The 21,000-nt window shown below is 39.7% G+C and overlaps 1 protein-coding gene across 4 annotated transcripts in view; it reads left to right on the top strand.

Annotated features, from left to right (window-relative positions):
* The window catches only part of LOC101479985 (protein PHTF2), a 58,547-nt gene that overhangs the window by 16,690 nt on the left and 20,857 nt on the right, over positions 1 to 21,000 (top strand). For all 4 annotated transcript variants that reach the window (XM_014409601.4, XM_014409603.4, XM_014409600.4 and 1 more), the window contains 2 exons: positions 7,696 to 7,776; positions 20,836 to 20,892. In XM_014409601.4, coding sequence (XP_014265087.2) covers positions 7,732 to 7,776; positions 20,836 to 20,892 — 102 coding nt within the window. In that variant the 5' untranslated portion in view covers positions 7,696 to 7,731. The remainder of the gene's footprint in view (positions 1 to 7,695; positions 7,777 to 20,835; positions 20,893 to 21,000) is intronic.

The raw sequence follows: 21,000 nt of genomic DNA, 5'->3' as shown, positions 1-21,000 counted from the left end.
TTTTTATGCCTCTGGGTCAAAGACAGCTGTGGGTGGTGGGTTTGTTTTTTGACCCTGATCATATAAACCTTGAGGAAGTTTCTTTTAAGTATTTCAGATATAACTTGGACTCAAGAATGAACTGATTAGATTATCTAGGTTTACGTCATGATATTTCCATGTCATGATTACAAGTTGGTAATAAAAGGTCTGCACCATAAAACACATGTTCGGCCATAATTTAGCAACCCCATTAGCAGCTAGGACGGAATTTAACACACATGCTAACTGGATGAATGCATAACATTTTGTCTCAAAGGTCAACTTTCATTGTGACTTCATGGTCTTAGAAGTAGAAATTGTGACTTTGTTTCACATTTCGACAGGCACGTTACTGGAGACGCTGCTCTCTGTTGCAAGTGGTGACTAGTTAACATTGGTTTTGAATGTTTTATGAGTATTTAAACAACCAATGGTCAGGGTTAAACATTTGCCATACAAATAGTGCTTGTGTATTTAAGATTACCATTATTTAAAAACCAAATGATGTTTTAAATGTCTGTGAGAAATGCTTCCCTTTGCACTGTGCTGATACGTACAAATGATGTCATACTTTGCCCAGTGTGGCTAACATTAGAAGCGCTATCACCCGCAGCCTTCCTTCCTGTCAGGCCAGTGTCCTCAGCCTTGTGCACAACGTGGTTACACATTTGCTTTTGTGGCTATATACCAGTGTTCGCTGAACACATACACCTGCTCACTTCTACATCAAAGAGTACTGCATGGTGCAGCAGTCTTGTCTTACTTTTTTTACCTTGCATGTTTGCAAGTTTCCATCACAGAAAGAGAGCGGGGTGCTGCCGTGTAGTAGGGCTAGTAGCAGGTGGAGTCATAACATGGCAGAACCAGCAGATAACTACAGTTATACACAGTTAAATCAATTGCCTACTATGTTTGTGCTTACTAGTAGGTTGCATCCCGTTTTTAAGTCTGCATATTTTTGATCTGGCCAGCTTGCATTAATCGTTGATTGTTTTAATTGAGTGTAAAAGCAAAGCTGTTGATTTACTGGTAGATCTGTATTCACATCCTCACAAGTTCTGGGTAGTGACAGAAAATGAGATCATGGATACAAATAGTGGAAATGACCTTCCTCCGAAGGGTGTCTGAGCTCTCCCTCAGAGATGGGGGTGAAGAGTTTGGTCATTTGGGAGGGATTCTAGGTAGAGCTGCTAGTCCTCTGCTTCAAAAAGAGGTGAGTTGGGGATCTGACTATGATACCTCCTGAGATCAAATAGGAGGAGGTCAGAACACACTGGAGTGGATGTGGCGGCAGAGAGGAAAGATTAGGCTTCGCTTAAATGGCTGCCTTCATGACCCAGCCCCAGATAAGCAGCAGATGTGTGGATGGAGACTTACTGACCACAAATCAACTTTATGATTTAACTATCTATTACTGTCTGTTGTTAATATTAAAAGTAGAAACTTTGCAGGGCAAACATAATCCAAATCACACCCAAATATACAGACACAGTCTCGCTGTGAAATTACAGTAGCTGGTGTCACTTCCTTGTTGGTCAGTTATACTACCACAAACAAACAAAACAAACGCACACAGATGCACACTCTGGCACTGATGCTCCGCTTTAACATACATCAAACTGCATTCAACCATTTCCTGCTCACAAAGAGATGCACAAACACACACACAGCCGTGTCCTCAGCACAAGAGCCTCCTATAAACCGTGGCCTACATAATGCACTCTTTCTAACTTGACTGCACTCTCCCTCTTTCTTTTTCTAAATGGGTCAGTTCAGACAGACTGGTGCCCAGACAGATTTCGCAAGAGTCACTGCTGCATGCACTGTGTGTCTTTACTGTTAAAATTTCCAATCAGGAAAAATTAAAACCCTGAAATATCTAAGATGTTTACCCGACCCAACGAAGCCCTGTTTGTTTCTTTGTTTGTTTTTGGGTTTTTTTGAACATCTACAAATGCAGCCTCTTGTGACCATATATGTGTAATGATTGCATGTGTTTCTGTTGTCTGGGCTCTGTTCCCTAAATACCCTTCAGGAAACCACAGTGTATTTTGGGAACGCTGCTAATGTGTAGTTTGGAAAAAAGCGTGTTAGGAAAGAACTGTTTCTTCTTGCTGTGTTTTCCAGCCAGAATAACAACCATGCAGCTCACACATAATCCTCTGTATGAAGCTGTGTTAGGCAATAATATGCGTCTCTGCTGGTGTTTTTTGTCTGATGCTGTTTGTGGATTGGTGCTGGCCTCAAGTGCCTGCTTTTCTTATCGCTGCCTCAACATGGGGAGGATTTGTGGCGTTAAAGCCGTCACACCGCTGTTTGTGCCCAGCTCCAGTAATGACAGGTGTCTGCCCGTTAGGTTAGTCTGTTTTTGTCTCTCTGCTCATGCTTACCATCGTCATTTTATGTTGTGCATTTTGAAAGTTTCTCATCGCAGAAATTGTTAGTGGTTCTTGTTGACCCAGACCACAGCAACAAGGCATTTTTTGTTTTGTTTTTTTAATAGCATACTTGAGTGATGTGGTCTCAGAAATTCGTTTATTATGTAACATCAAATTGCAGAAGTTTGCTTGTGCATTTAAAAGTAGTGCTGCAAAAATCAGTTGAATAACCTTCAGTGCCCATTGCTCTACATCAACAGAAAAATGGGCACTCCCAAGTCCTTGTATCGACAATTCAGGCTGCTGGTGGTGGTGGTCTAATTATTGCTGACAATGTCCATCCCTTTATGGCTACAGTGTACGGTTTGCTCGCTATTTTCCATCTAGTGAACACGGGAGTTTCATATCATGAATGTGTAGCCAAACAAGCACCTGTGTGATGCTGTCATGTTAATATGGACCAAATCTCCAAGGACTGTTTCCAACACTTTGTTGAATCTCTGTCACAAAGCATAAAGCCATTTTTAAAAGCAGAAGGAGGTCAACCTGGTATGAGCAAAGTTGAATTGAGTGTATTCCTGGTAAAATTAAACAGAATATACAGCTGACATGCTCGATTTCAGAAACCCAAACTTATTGACTGTGAAGGTTCTCAGTCAACCAAGTCATTGTAGTCTAAGGCAGGGGTCCCCAACCCCCGGGCCTCGGACCGGTTCGTGAGTCGTTTGGTACCAGGCCGCGAGAGTTGAGGCTCAGGTGTGAAATGTATGGTTTTTATCGGTTTTCAGCGTTATTTTGTTATCGTTTTTATCGTTAACTCGGTGTCCCTGGGTCTTTTCAAGTGTGTTATGAATAAATCTTCTTTTTTTTTCGGTACCGGTATTAGTTTTATTTTGTTGTATTTATCCGCGACACCTTAAAGGCCGGTCTGTGAAAATATTGTCGGGCATAAACCGGTCCGTGGCTCAAAAAAGGTTGAGGACCGCTGGTCTAAGGAGCTTGGAAAGAAAAGAGTCTGGACTTCTTTAAGTTGCTTGAAGACATTTCACCTCTCGTCCAAGAAGCTTCTGCATGCAGAAGAACCTTATTGGGTTTTTTTTACTGTATAGCCTGTTTGTTTTTCACTCCAAGTTGTGACGATACCTATCATGCAGAAACTGAAAAACATTTGCTGCTTCTGCAAGGATTTCCTGTTTTGTCTGTTTTTATGTTGGTGTAACTAGAATATTTAAAGTGTGAAGACCTTTGATGTTCCAAAGAATCAACAGACAGACATTCCAACAACATACAGTATTATTATTGTAGATCTCATTTTACGTTGTGATTTTTGATGCAGTTGATAGAGTTATAATGCTGCTAATGGAAATCTCTGCTTCTGATTAATTAATTTATTATTAGCTAAACCTTTGAATGTCATTTCACTTATACAAAAATGATCTGCAGTTTTCCCAAACTGGACATGATGCTTTTTCTGTTTAATCCTCACGCTCACTTTAAAATGTGCACGTGCGAATTTCAAGCTTACTCTTCTGTTTAAATCCTTAGTTTCATTTGTCCTTTTACCACTTCTATCGCGATCTCTCTGCTTTTAATTTAAGTTTTAATCGAAATGTCATGTGTAACCACAGGGAATAAAATAGATAAATGAGCATAGAGCATGCTTTGTTGCTGCTTAAGTTAAAGGCAAAGCATGCATTTATTTATTAAATGCAATTTATATCAAATACAGTCTGGTGCAGCAGTAAGAGGGAGGAGTCTAGATTGTAAGTATAGACATTGCAAAAACAGAAACCTTTCTTCCTGTGTCTAAAAATGTCTTCAGCCCTCTGCTGCACGCACGCACACACACATGCGCGCATATCTTTCCAACAGTATAAGCAGTGTGCATGCAGCAGTTGTGGTGCAGGAACTTGTTTAGCTTTGAGTATTAGTCAGCTGGTGGTTTTGCAGTATTTCTGTGTGAGCTTGAAACCTTTCACAGTTGGCTCAAGTATAACATTTTCTCACCTTCTTGCTTTTGAACTTTGGACGCTTACATTTTCACACACAAGTCTGGGTTCACCTAACAATGGCTGCTTGAACGGCATAGACTTTGACGCACACAGTCAAGCCAATACTCTTCTCTTTAAAGTGGCACTTTTATCATGCATTCAGCATTTGTGTTGTGGTTTCGCAGATGACAGATAGGCTATGGCGCTATCAAACACTATGTACTATGGTCTCCAACATGCATGTCTCACAAAATTGAATCATTAGTTCCATGTATTATAATTGTCATTATATCTCTAAAAAGCAGGTGCACATCAGAACATGCGCGGAACATAACCACACTGGAAACGATGACCAAAACACTCACTGGAAAATGTCAGGAATTGATTACCCTGCTGACTGAGGCTGACAGCACAGACAACCCTTCACATGCAAAGCAGGATGTTTTCACTTGGCTGCGTTGAAATTAAACGTTCCGTCTCATGTGCGAATCTTGAGACGAGTGAGAAAAGCTTTTGCTAGAAAAACGGGAGAAATGGCAGCCCTTAGTTAGCTTTCTCAAAAAGCTGAAAAGCATATGTCTGCAGCCGTGTTTGATTGAATTATGATATAATCCACGACTTAAGAAAAGCTGAGAGCAACTGCTACCCTGTGAGTCAGCCTGGCCTGCAGCCGATGCCCTCTGTCCCTCCCACTCACACAGCAGGACAACGCTGTGCTTATGTAACAGAGAAGTAGAAAAGGGATACAAGGAGACTTAGGATAGAGGAAGGAAGAGAGGCTAAAAGAGAGAGGGCAAGAAAGAGAGGAGAGCGGCTAACCGCATGCCTCCATGTTTTCCGCTTGACAGCTTTGCATTAACCACATTTTGTCCTCGTCTTCCCCTTCATCTCCATGAGTTATTTACTTATTATTAAAGCACTTGCACTTGTCATATTAATAAAATCGTCATGAAAATTTGATTAACAAATCTTTATAGAGAGAAGTCAGAAACCCACAGTAAGCTGATTTAAAATGGAATAACTTTTAATGAAAATGTGTCTGTAATCTTGTGCAGCATGCATCGGCATGTGCAATTACATCTTTTTGTTATATCAAGTGTCAAATGACTCTGAAGCTCAGGCTTATTGAAGCAGATCCAGTACTACTCTGCTTTAACCACAGCTAGCATGTTCTCATCACCTCCACCCATCTGTGGAGCGTGTTTCAGTGACGGCTTCCTGTAATATTGGCAGAGTGCACAGTGAAACTACAGCCAGGAAACTGTCATGGTTGTATGCTCTTCCCATCAGTGACTCAAATACTGATGATCAACTCAGAGTTGTAAAATGAATGGTTTGTTGCTGAGGTAGAGTGTCTTGAATAGAGCAGTCAATGCAGTTTCATAAAGCACCAAATCACAAAAACAGTAACGTCAGGCTATAATAATATAATTTCTTTGGACCTTGATTTTAAAAAGTCAACTAAATGCTAAAACTTTGATGTCATTCTTTTTGTCCCTTTATTTATTCAGACAAAAAATGGCTGGAGCCCAGAACAGGAGGACTTAAATCACACATCCATAATTTCCTATCTGGATAAATTGTCAGCAACCGCCCCCCCAAAATTCTCCATTGCCTCCACAAGGATAAAGTTTGTTGCTTATTGGATTGTGTTATTGAAAACAGAGCTGTCGGTTCCTTCTCTGATTTCTGATTTGCGATTTCTTTCACATTTTGCATCGGCTAATTAAGATTGTGGGTGCAAACGTGTCAGAAAAATAACAAGGCATGATGTCAGGTTTCCTTTGTGCCTCTGAAAGTGGTGGGCTGTGCAGGAAAAATGTCCAGTTCCATAGTTTGTATTTTGGTCTCCGCCCATGAGCTTTGGGTACAATCCGAGAAAATGACATCATAGATAAAAGTGGTGGAAATGAGTCATCTGAAGAGCGTATGCAGCGTCCCTTAGGGATGAGGTGAGGAGCTCAAAGTAGAACTGCCACTCTGTATCAAAAATCAGAACCAGCTGTGATGATTCTTGCATCTGACTAGGAGCCCTCCCAGGCGCCTCCTAAGTGTTTTGGGCATTTCCTACTGGGGGGGGGTTGGAGACCCCAGTGAAGACCTAGAACATGGTTTCCGCATGGAAGAGCAGAAGGAGGTGGCTGGGGAGAGAACAGTCTGGGCATCTCTGCTGAGATGCTTTCCCCTGTGATCCATACCAGAGAGATGGTAGAAGATGGATGGATGTAGTTAAAAGATGAACATAGTAACCCATTGTTTGTGAAGTCTTGTATTAAAGCCTCAACACAGTTTCCCATCTGTGTTGTTGTGTTTTTTGTTTTTGTTTTAAACTGGACATGACAAGTGAAGGAGAAACTGAAGGGAACACCCTGACGCATAAGGGTAAAGCTTTATCAACTTGCTTTGACTCTACTGCGCACAGAATAATCATCACACTGTATCCAGTAAGACTTTAAACTCATTTCAAATTCAGTGTGGTGCTGTGTTCAGGCAAAGTTAACCACACCAAAGATGTGTCTTTGTCCAAATACTCACACGCACATTAATGACAAACACATTCATAAATCCAACTTAATGACATGTTGACATTTTGTAACCATCAGTGTGTATTCATGTGTGCGTGCATTGCGTTAAGGTGACATAAGTGTCCATTGGATTGCATGCCTGTGCATATGGGTGTGTGTAATGGGTGTTTGCGCCTATTTTTCCTTTCATACACACCCAAACCACTGCAAGAAATCAGACAGACATAACCAAACCGCTTCCACAGAAGTCTTGTTTTTTGTGTGTGTGTGTGTGTGTGTGTGGGGGGGGGGGGGGTTCAGGTGAGGATTCAAAAGGAATAACCAGCTCTAAACAAGTGTTTGTTTGTATTGTAAGATGGGTGTCAAGGGAAACAACATTAAAAAAATAAAAGTGACTAGGCTTATTACTAAGGTGTGTTGTTCAGTGCGTACATGTCTTATGTTTGGACACGTTTCACATTGATTAGTACAGGTTAGACTTCATGTTCAGATTTGTGTACAAGGAGAATCCATCACATCACTGTCCATCCCTTATTTACCCTCTTAAAAGCCTCACTGAGATTAAAACACTGCTTTTTAAGAGTGACCTGGTTCTATTAGACGTGTCAGTGAGATTTGCTTTAAAAATTGATTGTGGGAGGGGTGTGTTTAGTCCCCTCCCTCTTTTATTTGTCACGACACACCTGCCTACCAGGTATAGACCCCAGTCCTCCTCTCCCTGTCCCCAGTACTCAGTCACTCACGCTGCGCTCTCTTCTCTCTCTCGCTGTGTGTTTTCAGTCTAAGATGCCCTAGGCGGTGAGGAAGGAAATGTAAATGGCTTCCAAAGTAAAAGATGCTGTGGTGTGGTACCAGAAAAAGGTAAGGCGCTGCATTTTAAAATCTTTTATAAAATTTAAAAAAAAATTTGTGTGGGTTTCACACTATTGCTGTGCTTTTGTTTTTAAGTATTTAACTATAATATTAAAATGAAAACGTGTATTTAATATGATATTTTGACTTATGACTACCTCTGAAACTATGCTTTGATAGCACCATTAACCTTTTTATGCACTCTTACTAATACTAGTTTTACAAGTCTGCTTTTCATAGCGTCTTATTTATAAAAAAAAAAAAAAAAAGAGAAGAAAAAGGCTTTGACCTTTTATAGGCCCATTACATTAATTTTTTTTCCTTTTATTTCTCTAAATGACACTTTTTAAAGATTCCTATTATCTTTGCACTACTTTGTAGCTTATACAGAAGACTAATTTTTGCCCAGTTTGATTACTATTATTGTAATGATTGGGGACTATGTTGCAATTTGCATTTTATAGACATCAATCATGCTTTCCCTTTGCATTGTAGAAGTGTCTGATTAAGGCATCGTCTGTGCATATTAAATTGTATTGATATTTTATACTTGTGTGCCTCAGCTATGGTCTTTAAACCATAGCTGAGGCATAGCTGATTATAATGCTCAATATTATGATCTGTCGGGTGGACCTCCTTTTCTGTAAGACTCTTTATAAAGTCTTTGCTTTATTCTATACTTTGAATAATCTCCTACACATGGTTTCATCTTTTTTCTTTTTTCTCTTACATGCTTTTACTGCACTTGGGAAATGCAGTTTCATTCACTTTCCTCTAATTCTACTCTCATCACTTGACATCTATTCTAAATTTTGTAGTTTAGAATTAGTAATGTAAATGTTAATAACACAAAAAATGAGTGTAGTTCCCTCCTTTTTATTTCTTTACTTGCTTTTATTGATAATGATGCATCTTGTCCATGATTTTCTGAGTTTAGCAAGTACAGAAGAGCAAACTGATCATCTTTTACAGAGAAATGCACAGAGATCTGGTAACGCTGACCAGTTTTGCTTGTATTTGCAGTCATCCTGACTCTGACCCAGTAACAGTGTTAATTAAGACATATTTGCTCCTTTTGCTGCAGTGATTTCTTACTTTATATACAGACTGCAGTATATGTATATACTCAATAGGTGATCATACATTGTTCTTGCTCTGTGGCACACTGAGGGAGAAGTCGCTAAATCATTTAATTTCTTTTTTTTAAAAAGAAAGATAGTTTTACAAGACTTCTGACACTGAAGCGAGCAGACTCCTTCAGTAAACCATTTTGATAATGACTTCCTTGCTGCTGTCAGCAGCGACATCGGGGTCGAGCCGTTCAGCACTGCCTTCAGCCCGGCTGGTGTTGTGTGTCCTGTTGTTCCATAGTCTCAGATATCAGATCCTCTGTTGGACTCCAGCCCCGGTCCCCCTGCAGCTCTCAGCTTACGCACTCATCTGCTCTCACAAACCTGACTGCCTGTTTTTCTTTTCTCTGCCCTCACTGCTGGCCTTTTTTTCTTTTGCCTTTTTCTCTTTCTGCTCACACCTTCCAGATGTAGAGATCAGAAGCTGGAATGAGAGCTCACAGAATATGACCCATCAGAAGTAACTTTAATGAAAGAACAACATTGAAAACACTTGCATGTGTAAATATATACATTTTCAATCAAAACTGCATTTTTAAAAATGTTGTTTTATTACTTTAAGTTAAATTCTTTTGTGTCGTAAATATAGGAAACGGTAAAGCTTGCACAAACCCTACTTGGGTTGTTTTCAAACCGTTGTCTTGGCTTTAGCTGATTAATCTGAGTTAAACGCAGAATGTTTTCTTCAAAAAAGCATTAAGCTCGATGCATTTCTTGGGTATTTGTTCATCATACGTCTGTGTTTTGTGTGTCTAGCAAAGCTTGTCTGGGCAAAGGCACACCAGTGACGACAGCCGCTGAGTCACGAATGACTAAACTTTTTTTTTTTTTTTAGTGCCCTCACACCTGTCCTCAGGGGACTTCTTTATCTAGCGTGTCTCATTTAGACAAGTTAAGTGGTTGTGCGTTTTCTCACTCAGTTGAGAAATTAAACAAGAGATTAGGTTGAACTTTTCTGCAAGCCGTGACCAGGATTTCAGTGTCTCACAAGAGACAGTTTCATTCGTCTGCATTAACCCTCTCAAGGCAGGCGTTGCCCATTTGCAACAGTTAATAAAAACTAACAACCTGATTACCCCGCATACATATTTTGTGAGTTTTTTTTACTCAGAAGTACCACTGCAGGACTTGGTTGTACATTAGCAACAAAAAGTTTAATTTGAGCCTGAGAGGGTTAAATCTCTTAAGTGTTCTGTAAAATTGGACAACAGCACACCAGATAGATGAGTCTTGAGAGGCATAGAAGGGTCCACTGCACCTTATTATAATGTCTAGCTTGTCAGGAAAGGGTTTGATATCAGCAGCATTATGTAACCACCAATCTTGCTAATCATATCTTCCCTGAGGGCAGAGAAGATTCATACTTCTCAGATCCAGCTTCACACAGTTGAATAATTTGTTGTTTCCAAGTGAAAAGAAAATGTATTTGTTCACTTGCCTCTGATGGCTTTTAGCACTGCAGATTCTGCAGTTTCATTATAAATGTTTGACATTTCTGATCCGTCACAGTATAGTTAAAATGTCAACAAACAAGTCACAGATTTAGGTTTGGGCTGTTTTCAGTAGAGCTACTTCTAAAGAAATCGCTGAGAGATATTTAGTATTCAGCCTGCATTGGTGTTAAATTCTTTAAATGTTTCCTTTTTTAATGCTGTGAGCTCCATAAATCTGATTAAATTCAGCCGAGATGATATAAAAGTGCACATTTATGCTTTCCAGGTGTGTTTTGTTTTATTTGGTTTAGTTTTTTGTGCTATATTTTTGCCTACTTTTAAATGTGTAAAACTGCAAAAAATGGTTCACAATGCAATAAAAGACAGGGTCCAGTAACTGTTGAGTCTCACAAAGCTTATTCAGTGTATTCACATGAAGTTATATTTTATGTTGCAGAGAAAGTTCGAGATTGTCAAACCGGTCTGTTAAGGTGTGTTTCACAACTCGGGCTCTTCGGCCTCTAAGCCCTTCAGGCTTATGTCAGAGTCGCAGTGTATTTCTGACTGCTGTGCTGGGAGACCAGCTGTAAATAGACTCGGTGCCTTGTTTGTGTCGAGTCTGTTCTTTTTCCTCACTGCCGTGCCATGCCAAGCCCATATCACAGTGAAGGCACATGCACCGGAGCAGGCTATATCGGCCACAGCGCCAGCCATACTTACTTTTTCTCTCTGACAGTTTGTTTGTTGTTACCAGATAGAAAGCGGTTCCATGTAGAAATTATTCAGCTTTTAATGTCTTGAACATTTTAAATGTGCCATGCATGTTGGTTTATGTTTGAGCTGAAAATGTTTAACTGTAACAAATTTAATTGTAGCTTGCGTGTGTGTATTTTGAGATGTGACGCAGTGTGTATTTTCGGAGGGTGTTTGTTGTTGACTTCTTGAGATCAGAAAGTCTCGTGTGAAGATTCACTGTGACCACACTTAGCAGTCACAGGTCTAAATTTAGGAGATGAGAATTTTTGTGGATTATCTTGTCGCTTCCCTGTTGTAGTTTCTTGGTGCAACTCCTTGGACGTTTACATCTCAGAATATAATAAAAATCATCTGACCTTTACTGGGTTCTGAAACGAGGCATGACTTGGCAAATAATGGCATGGTGTATTGAGCCAAAATGCAGAAAGTGTGTGAAAAACTAAGTTCACCCTCACTGTTTGCGTAGGAATTAAGAGGATAAGTAGCCGTTATTATGCTAAGTCAAATACACCCGATTAAGTTATCATCAGCAAATCTGTAAAAGCAGAAGCAGTTTTAATTGTTTGTCTGCTGTCTGTTAACATAACACAGAGGAGGACATCAGCAATGATCTCAAAAGTGATTGTTGCTGTGGTTATAAGGCCATTTCCAAAACAATTCCAAGCCCATCACTGTGCATTGAGAAAGATTATTCACAAGTGGAAAACATCCGAGACTCCAGCTTGTTCCAGCAGATTCACCCTGAGGTCACACTGTGCAATGTTTAAAACCCAAGAGCTCCATCTTGGACTCTGCAGGCCTCGGTTAGGAGGTTAAATATTGAAGTTCATGACAGTACAATATTTTAAAAAAGAACAAGTCACTGAGTTTGGAATGGCAGCTACTGCAAAAAAGCTTGTTCTCTGTAAAAAGAACATGATAGCACAGCTTAGGTTTGCAAAGTTTCATCTGAAAAAATCATGAGACTTCTGAAACAATGTCCTTTGAACAGATGAGCCCATAATGTACAGCACTATGTTTGGGGAAAACCAAACCCAGCATTTCAGCACAAACACCTCATACCAGCTGCTCTTTGAGTTGACCATGAACTCCTCTGTATACCAAAGTATTCGTCTGTCTAACAAGCTTGGGTCAGAATTGGGTCCTGCAACAGGACGATGATCCCAAGAACAGCTGAAAGAGAAAAGAAGCAAGGTAACGCAATGACTCAGTTAAAGTTCGGACTGTGAAGAAGAGCGGGCCAAAATTCATCAAAAGTCATACAGAAAAGATTGACTTCAAGTTATCACTGCTGAAGGTGATACTACTGGTTTTTGCATCATAGATTGTACTTAGTTTTTCCACATACTGCTTCTGGGCTTAGTTTTTGCTAAATAAATAACGGCATTTGTTATTTTGGGTTGGCTTAAGTAATGATAATCTTCATTTCTTTTCCTTCATTTGCCCCAAAGCAAAAAAAAAAAAAAGAAGCATTGATAGGTTTGTAGCATAAACCTATTCGCTGGAACGTTCAAGACAATTTACTACACAGCAGAAAGCAAGACACAAGTAGGCAAAGTTCTTTGTGTTACTCATGCATGAGGGAGACCTGCCTGGAGCCAAGTGTCGTTCCACCCACTTGACCTCCGTCAGACTCTCAGCCAGGTTCCCCATAGCACTCCTTTTATTGTGGTTACATGAATATGCATAGGTTCATTAACATATGACGTTTCGTATAGGTATACATGTGGACAACGAATAGTGTGTGTGGGTGTGGGTGTGAAGACTCCCCAAAGCTGGTGCCAGGAGTCTAGCGGTCCATCTGAACAAAAGGCTCTTACACTTAGACAGATATACGTGTGTTTGCTATACCATATATCAGCAAGAGAAGACACGACCTCTCCTAGGTGTGTGATCTATGCCAGAACCCTCTGAAGAGGAGTGAACGCACTCCCCTCTTCATGCTACAGAGTTGTTACAGACCTCCTAGGATGAGACATTCTTTCAATCTACAAATGGTTATATACTTCTAAGCATATATAAATATATATTTCTAGGCATAAATGGCAATCCAACTATACAAATCTAACAAGCATATTGTTCTTTTGAGATGTCCTTCATGTGTTTCTGGCAGCCAAATTAAAGTTTTCTTATCTGACACACGCATGCACGTACACACCTGTCTGAGCAGAAAATAAACCTTACACACAGACTACAGGGAGAGCTGTTGTTGTAGTCTGAGTCGCTGTAGTCTCACATCTCAGGGGTTCGTGGACACCACGAAAAACTTCTTTTTAAATGGGTTTTTTTTTTTAATTTTTTTTTTTTTTGCTGATTCTTTTCTTTAGTTTGTTTCTTTTGTTTTTGCCCCTTTACGGATTTCTTCTTCTTGTACAAAGTCACTTATTTATTAAGAGATTCTTGGAGGTTATTAGAAGGTGGAAGCTTCATGTTTTTATCACTGTAGCTTAAATATACACAGAACAATTTTAAGACTTTATTATGACTGTGGCATTGTAGGATTTCACTATTTATTTAGACTAATTTTAAGTTGATAATTATTAGTGGTAGCTGCAGTCTTTTGTGTGTTTGAACCTGGGTTGAATGTATTCCTATATTTACACAGTAGTGATGCCCTAGAGACACACTGATGGAAAAATCCCTCCCCTCTTTGTGGGACGCTGGGTGTGGTTAGCTCTCACGCGCTGATTAACCACCAAAGTCTGGCTCAGAGAGAAGAGATGTTTTCAAACTGGAAGGAACGAGGAAAAACTGGATGAAAAGTTGACACAAACATCTGACAAACTACACTGTCAGCAGCTTCACACATTGTTAAAATCCTGGTATAAATTTGACTGCTACACATTGTAATCACTAAATCTTTGCCAATTATATTTATTTTTTATTTATTTTTTGCAGTGTTAATAGTTTAGTCTGTGAAGCTACTGCTGGAAAGGTGACATCCTCATTGTTGCTTGTTTTGTCTAATCTTGGTGCAAATCTTGATTTTAAAAAAACAAAAAAACAAAACAAAAAACAATAAATAAAATCATTTTCCCTCAACAGCTCAGGCAATCGGGTGCTTAATAATAGTAGGTTATTCAGAGAAGATTTTTTTTTTAATGCTTTTCCAGGATGGTGACTTTTTGACAAATGTTCAGAGGAATGTTTTTGAGCCTCTTAGTACTGACCTATGAATCATTCAAGCATAAAAATAGACCCAACTCAAAGGATGACCCAGTGTTGTTTACACATAACAGGCACATTAGCAAAGAACCCGTTTTACATTGTATCATTAGGTACTATGTTGCATATGTGTTTTTGTGATAACCTGGTAGTATATGCATTTCTTTTGCTTGTGGAAAAAACAAAACAAACCAAAACAGTATAACAGTTTGACAGGCATAAGTGTTTGTTTGGGAATCACCTTGTTGATAAAATAAAGAGCAATTGACTGAAAACTTGGCATATCTCAGCATGGTGTTTAAGCATGTCTTTGAAGTTTGAGAAAACTGGAACAAGTGGAGCATAAAACAAGTAGTGGGGGCCTAAAAGAAAGGGGGGGGGGTAGTCTGCAGCAGATCAACAGTATCTGAAAGTCATATCCTTAAGAAACTGGGGGGAATCAGTAAAAACCTGGCACAGGAACTGAAAGATGCATCTAGGCCTTCAGGTGATCAATCTACTGTTGACGCAAGCCTCTTTAGAAATGGTCTGAGTAGAAAGTTCGCTGTCAAGAGGCCATTCTTGGGGAAAGGAAATGGGGAGAAAAAGCTGAGGGATGCCAGTTTACACAACTGGACTGAAATTCAGTGGCCACAGGTCTGGTGGAGTGATGAATCCAAATTTGAGATTTGATTGATCTTGTCGGTATATACAGAGAGGTTAAACAGTGAGTGTATATAAAGCTATCTGTAAACAGTGGAGGTGAAGGCTTGGCCATGGTTTTGAGGGGTTTTGGGGTTTTTTTGGGGGGGGGGGGGTTTAGCCATTGGTGTTGAAAATCTTCAAATATGCTGGAAGTATGACCAGAGAGAAGTAATGTCAGATTTTGATTCACCTGTATTTGATCTCAAGCAAAGTGCCAATACAGTAAAAGCATACCATACCACACCATGGATTGGCCTCCCCAGAGCCCAGACTTTAACATTATTGAAGCAGTGTTTGATCATCTTGATGGAGAACCAAAAAAAAGAGCTTTGAATGCCCTTTTGCTGACTCTATGAAAACCCCTTGAATGAAACTCGTTAGAATAGTGCAAACTGTTTTTGCATTGCCATTCAATAAATCACTGCACCTATTTTTGCATTTTCCTGGTAAAATATGAAGAAAACGCGGTAGGCTAAAGTCTTTTGCACAGTACTGTTTACCTGGCTTCTGCAAAACCTGCAGTTGAGTAGGGAATTGAACTCTCGGCCCTGTCATTAGTAGCGGACTCACCCAACCCTCTTAAACCTCAGCGGCCCATTTCGTTTGAAGCTGCACTGTTCAGGATTGTTACATAATGTCCACTGACAGGTTGTCCCCCTGTAAAGTTTATATGACAAACGTGTTAACAGTTTACACATGCAACCCACAACAAATAGAGCAACATTACCATTTATGTGGAATCGTGTTTGCTCTTTTGTTGTTCTGTTTTTGGTGTACACTAATTCCCAAGGGAAATGTTGTGGTTTCTGGACGCTAGAGTTGAAGTTTACGGTTGAACAGTAATTAAGGCCTTTATAGGATTCATAGGTATGAGGGGATAAATCATGTGAGATAGTCCTCGAAGGCATGGTTAATGCAGAAATATTGATTACAGCAGATTTAAAGTCAATGCAGTAAAGTCTGTGACCAGGATTGACATTTGAGTACTCGTTATTTTTAAGCCGACTAAACCCCAAGCAGACGACGGATGAATGACGACATCGCGCACTGAAGAGTGTAAATCATTCGCGGCTGACGTTTCTGTTAATATGTTAAACTTCACGTCAACAACATTCCTCTGAAAGTCAGCATCTGTCTTTGTCTCTGATACCCCCTCAATTGCAGAGGCAGTTATGTAACTCTGCTCTTCTCCTCCTCCGACTCCCCTCGGTGCATCGTCCCTCTCTGTTGTCATGACGACTCCAGCATTGCTGCAGCGGCACACTCGGCCTCTTCGCTCTCAGCTCTTGATTTGCTTGTCAAATTGCTGAACTTTGAATTTTTTTTTTGTTCTTCCCTGGTCCAAATCCTTACATTAAAACTGAGAATTTAAGTATTTGAGATTTATTAAAGCAGTTTTTTGCAAAATGGTCAAAACCAGCTGGCTGATCATGAGTGGTTGATGAGGTAAATAGATAGTGATGTAACGGTGTGTGAGTGTGGTGATAAGAGGATTTACAGTGCTGTAAATGCCTCTTTGTCAAATCACAGTTACCTCGCGACTCTATGATGTAACAACAGATGAGCGTGTGTGCGTGTGCCTCCACTTTCCATACCAACTTTCACTCTTATCTATCCCCCTTCCACTTTTATCTTCCTACTTAGTAGTCTGGTCATGTTTGTCCTCTGGAGCATATGTGGAGGACAGTCAAACATCCTCGCGTGTGAGTGTGTGTGTTTTAATGGGCCGAGTGGAGTGGAAAATTAGCTGTCAGTCTAAATGTCATGCAGTCAGTCAGACGTCCAGAACTCGGCTGGTTTTACCTTACTGGTGGAGCCTCGAGATCCTCATCTGTCCCTAGTCGATAAGTTACAACCCTTTTACTATATAACACATGAAGGATTTATTTTGAAAAGCATCTATAATGTTTTAAAGCAGTGGTAAAAGGTAATATTCAATTCTAGCTTCAAGTATAAGTTCTTCGTTATATGCTTATGAAGCTGAACACTGAGATGAGTGTTTATTCACCTGCTTAAAAGGCTTCTCAGTCCACTCCAGCGTGGATTCTTTCCTTATTTGTACGTCGCCTCGGACAAAGAGTCTGCCAAGTCATAAATGTTTAAATAGGAGTTTAAAATTAGACGGAGGTCTCAAGTTGCACCCGTTGAAAAAATGGTCTTTTTTTTTTCCCCCTTCCTATAGTTAGTTAGATTTATAATGAGACAGGGAAGGAAAAAATTAAGGTGGCCTTAAGTCTGCCTTTATCTCTGTTTATAACTTAGTGCTGTTGGAGGTGCTTTAATTGCATGATCTTCAGCAGCAGGTAGATTTTGACACTCACTGTACAGTCTGTTAATCTGTCACCATGTTTACCGATTTGGCCTCGGTGGGTAGCTGCCAGTTTTCCTGGACTTTCAGCTTAAAAAGAAAATGCCAAGGTCAAGATTTCCTTTTGCCTGCCAGCTGTTGTTCATGAATGCAGTTTAATTATAAAAAGCTGAATTGTTTGTAATTCACCAAATAAAGTCATTCTTTTGTGTTTTGCTCGCGTGCAGCCAAACCCTTTAAAACACGCAATTAAAGACTTTTTCCCTTCTCACATCTGCATACTTGTATGTTAATACATAATTATAGCTGCATAGCCAAAGATTTCTCAAGTTTTTCTATTATTATTGTCCATACTTATTTGTAATGCATTAAACTTGCTTGTAAAATGTATCTGTTTACAGTTAGTCCTGGTGTCTTGTCAGCTCAAGTTCAGTATCTCTAGCCCATAAAACTAGAAATACTGAACTTGCTTTGCTATGGTCTACTTTTAGCACAATAACAGAAGGCCAGGTCATTATAAATATCAATAAACTGATATTTTGGAGACTGTTTATCTTAACTTTAAGACTTGGAACCTAGGCAGACAATTCCTTTCATTCCAGCTTCAGCATGCATTTCCAAATTTGTTTAGTTCCCATTCCGAGCTACTCCGGTAAATAAAAACACTGTACGGTCGTGTACTGTCATCCTCCCTCCACACTTAGCTGTTTCTACCTGTTATGAGCTCTCTGATGTTGTAAAGGCGAAGAAAACATCAGAAATTAACAACAAACTTTGTTCAAAATACGCTCACAACCACTGCTCCTCAATGAGGCCTTTCCAGAGACTGCGTTGTCTGGCCCGGCTTGTTGCTTTATTATCAATAAACATTTGTCATTTGTAATTAGGATTTATTCATTTTATAAGGTTATTCATTAGCAAAGGTTGGAAAAGCGAATAAATGACCTTTTACTGACAAATTTTATATTGAAATAATCAAAACAGCAGACTTCTTGATAGAAGAATTAGTTTGTTTGTATTTGAACAAGTCTTTACAGCATTAAACACATCTGGAACCTCTGGAATAGATGCGATCAGAGCAGCACCCTGGTTCTAAAGATTGGTATCACTATACACAGAATATTATCAAATGTTGCTTCTTCATAAAGAGGAAACAAGTGCATCACAATCTGACTGCTAGTTCCGGACAATATAATTTGAAAACTGTCCATGAAACCGCATGATTAACCTCACAGTACCCAGCTACCTCCAGACAAAACCAATTGATTAGAATTTGGGATTGATGTGTACTCAATAGTTGTACCATAGTGTGACCTGCGGGAGGGCGGTGTCACAACAGGCACGTGCTGAAGCTGGTGTCAAAGTGTGTTATGTGGGACGGCCACGATGTGACACCTTGCCTGACCCACATCTTTTACTGCTATATGTGATCGTTGACATGGAGATGTCACCAGACTGAGGTGCTGTCTGCACCACATAAAAGAACAAATCATTTCACTAATGTGATCGTTGTTTTGTTAATAAAATTAACTTTAGAGGACTTGTAAAGTGATATTAGTAATAAGACAGGGTTTGTTTTTGGTTTTTTTGTAACTACATGGCACACACTTTCTCTTCTTGAGTTCCTAAATTTGATTCCTCTCTGTTTCAGTCTCTCTTGGTGCTCTTCCTTCGTCGTCTTTGACCTCTTTCTCTCTCTCTCTCTCCATTCATCATTAATGAAACTGCATTAAATATGCATAGTTTCCACTGGCGTGCTCATGGGGTGACCCAGACTCGATGCCATGGAGGCATATAAGCTCGCAAGAAAAACCTGATCTGCTGACACCTCTACCAGGAGATGGGGTTTTTTTTGTTTTGTTTTTTTAAAGAAGCTGCTTAATAGTGCAATTCTAGTAGAATTGTATCTTCTAATTGTGAAATCTAAAAGCAGGTGACATAAGAAACCAGCAACCCTGTGAAATTGGTGCAGTCTGACCTTGGAGTGCGTTTGTTTTGATCTGTGTTCCCAGATCAGATACAAATATATCTTGTTCTTACAGTAACAGCACTCTCTATCATTGTCTGATATATTTTCTTTCTGGTGTCTGCTGTGCTTGGCTCATACAGACCACATTGCTTGGCACATAATAGCATATAATGGCTTATCCACTCCTCTGACCTCACGCACACCCTGATAAACACGATTAGTCCTCGACACGCACCAACACTCTGCAGGTCTATTGATCCCTCTGATCCCTGTGACAGTAACAAGTGGTGCACCCTTCATTTCGCCCTGCCCTTCCTCCTGTGTGTAATATTGGTAAATACTAGCTGCTGGTGCATATTATCCTATCAGGGGTTTTTGTTAGCTGTACTCCAGTTAAGAGGTAATCAAGGAAAAGAACAGACAGGACGTACTGTAGGTGTAATGTGTTCTTGTTGCTGGTTTTATGTGATCTGTACATTTCAGTGCATTAAGTGTTTACATCCCTGTTAACTTGCTGTAGTTCTATCTGTTATTAAAACATCCAAAAAGTCTGCAGACTGAGAGTCGGGGCACAGCAGCACTTTATTAAAGTAGATTGCTCAGTGCAATAATTTATCCTCCAACATAATGGCTGAACTGCTCCTCTGTTTGGGACTCTATGCTACAGCAACACCAAGAAAACTGAAGTGGTTGCTATAAAGATGGAGACTAGTTCTGTGACCATTCAGTCACTTGGTGTCTTGAACGTGACTTCAGTGCATTCAGATACCAAGGAAACGTTTGTTATACTGCAAATATTAACTGATAAATTGCTATAAATGGCAAATCTATTCTTCTCTACATGCCCAGAAATCCATATTAAACAGAAATTCACATTAACAACTGAGTGACATAGTTACTATTTGTGAAAGATGGAGATTTAACCACAAAATGACACAGGCGCTCGGCAACCTTGCTTTTATATCGGAGTATAACTAAAATACAACCAGCTGAAACCAAAAGTTCTTAAAGCATTAGAGGAGAAAACATCGATTCACCAGGTTCAGACATCTTTACAATCCCATTACTGGAGTGGATTTCTCCTTATGGGTCTGATTTACTGTGTTTTAATGGCTCACTTTCAGATCCGTCCATATCTGTTGTATTTTCAATAAATTCCAGCTAGTTTTATGAGACCGTGACAGTTCCAGTTGTGAAGCAAGAGCCTGAAATCTTGAACTCCCACACAAAACAAAACAAAGCTCTAACCATAATCGTGTGTCTCTGCAGGCTTCCTGTTGTTATGAGATATAATGAGGCTGTAGGTAATGGGGATGATGCAGCTAGCAGATGAAGGGCGGATTTCATGCAGAGAATGAAAGTAGATCAAGCTTTATTCATAAGTTTGATTGTTCAGAGGCAGATGGTCTGACACTAACCTTTTATTTGCTCTGCAGTCTTTATCAGAACAGAAACTTTGTTGTGTGTAAAAGAAACCTGTTGTGGTTTTCAATCATTACTACTTTTTTTCTGTAAAGTCTGCAGAGCATCTTGTAAGATTAAAGCTTGTACTAGGTTTGTGTTTACTGCTGGTTTCTTCACTGGATTTCATAATTAATACCTTGTTTGTTTTTATTTTTCCAGATTGGCGCCTATGACCAACAGATATGGGAGAAATCAGTGGAGCAGAGAGAAATAAAGGTCTGTTTCCTCCACACTTCCATGTTTTGGTTTGGTTTTTTGCTTTTTGCCATTTTCATTTTCCTGTTTTTCTCCTTCTGGTCTCTGCTTATTCATCCTTCATGTCTT

The sequence above is a fragment of the Maylandia zebra genome, linkage group LG17 (genome assembly GCF_041146795.1).
Source record: "Maylandia zebra isolate NMK-2024a linkage group LG17, Mzebra_GT3a, whole genome shotgun sequence".
Classification (NCBI taxonomy): Eukaryota; Metazoa; Chordata; class Actinopteri; order Cichliformes; family Cichlidae; genus Maylandia; species Maylandia zebra.
This window is presented reverse-complemented; position numbering and strand designations above follow the sequence as displayed.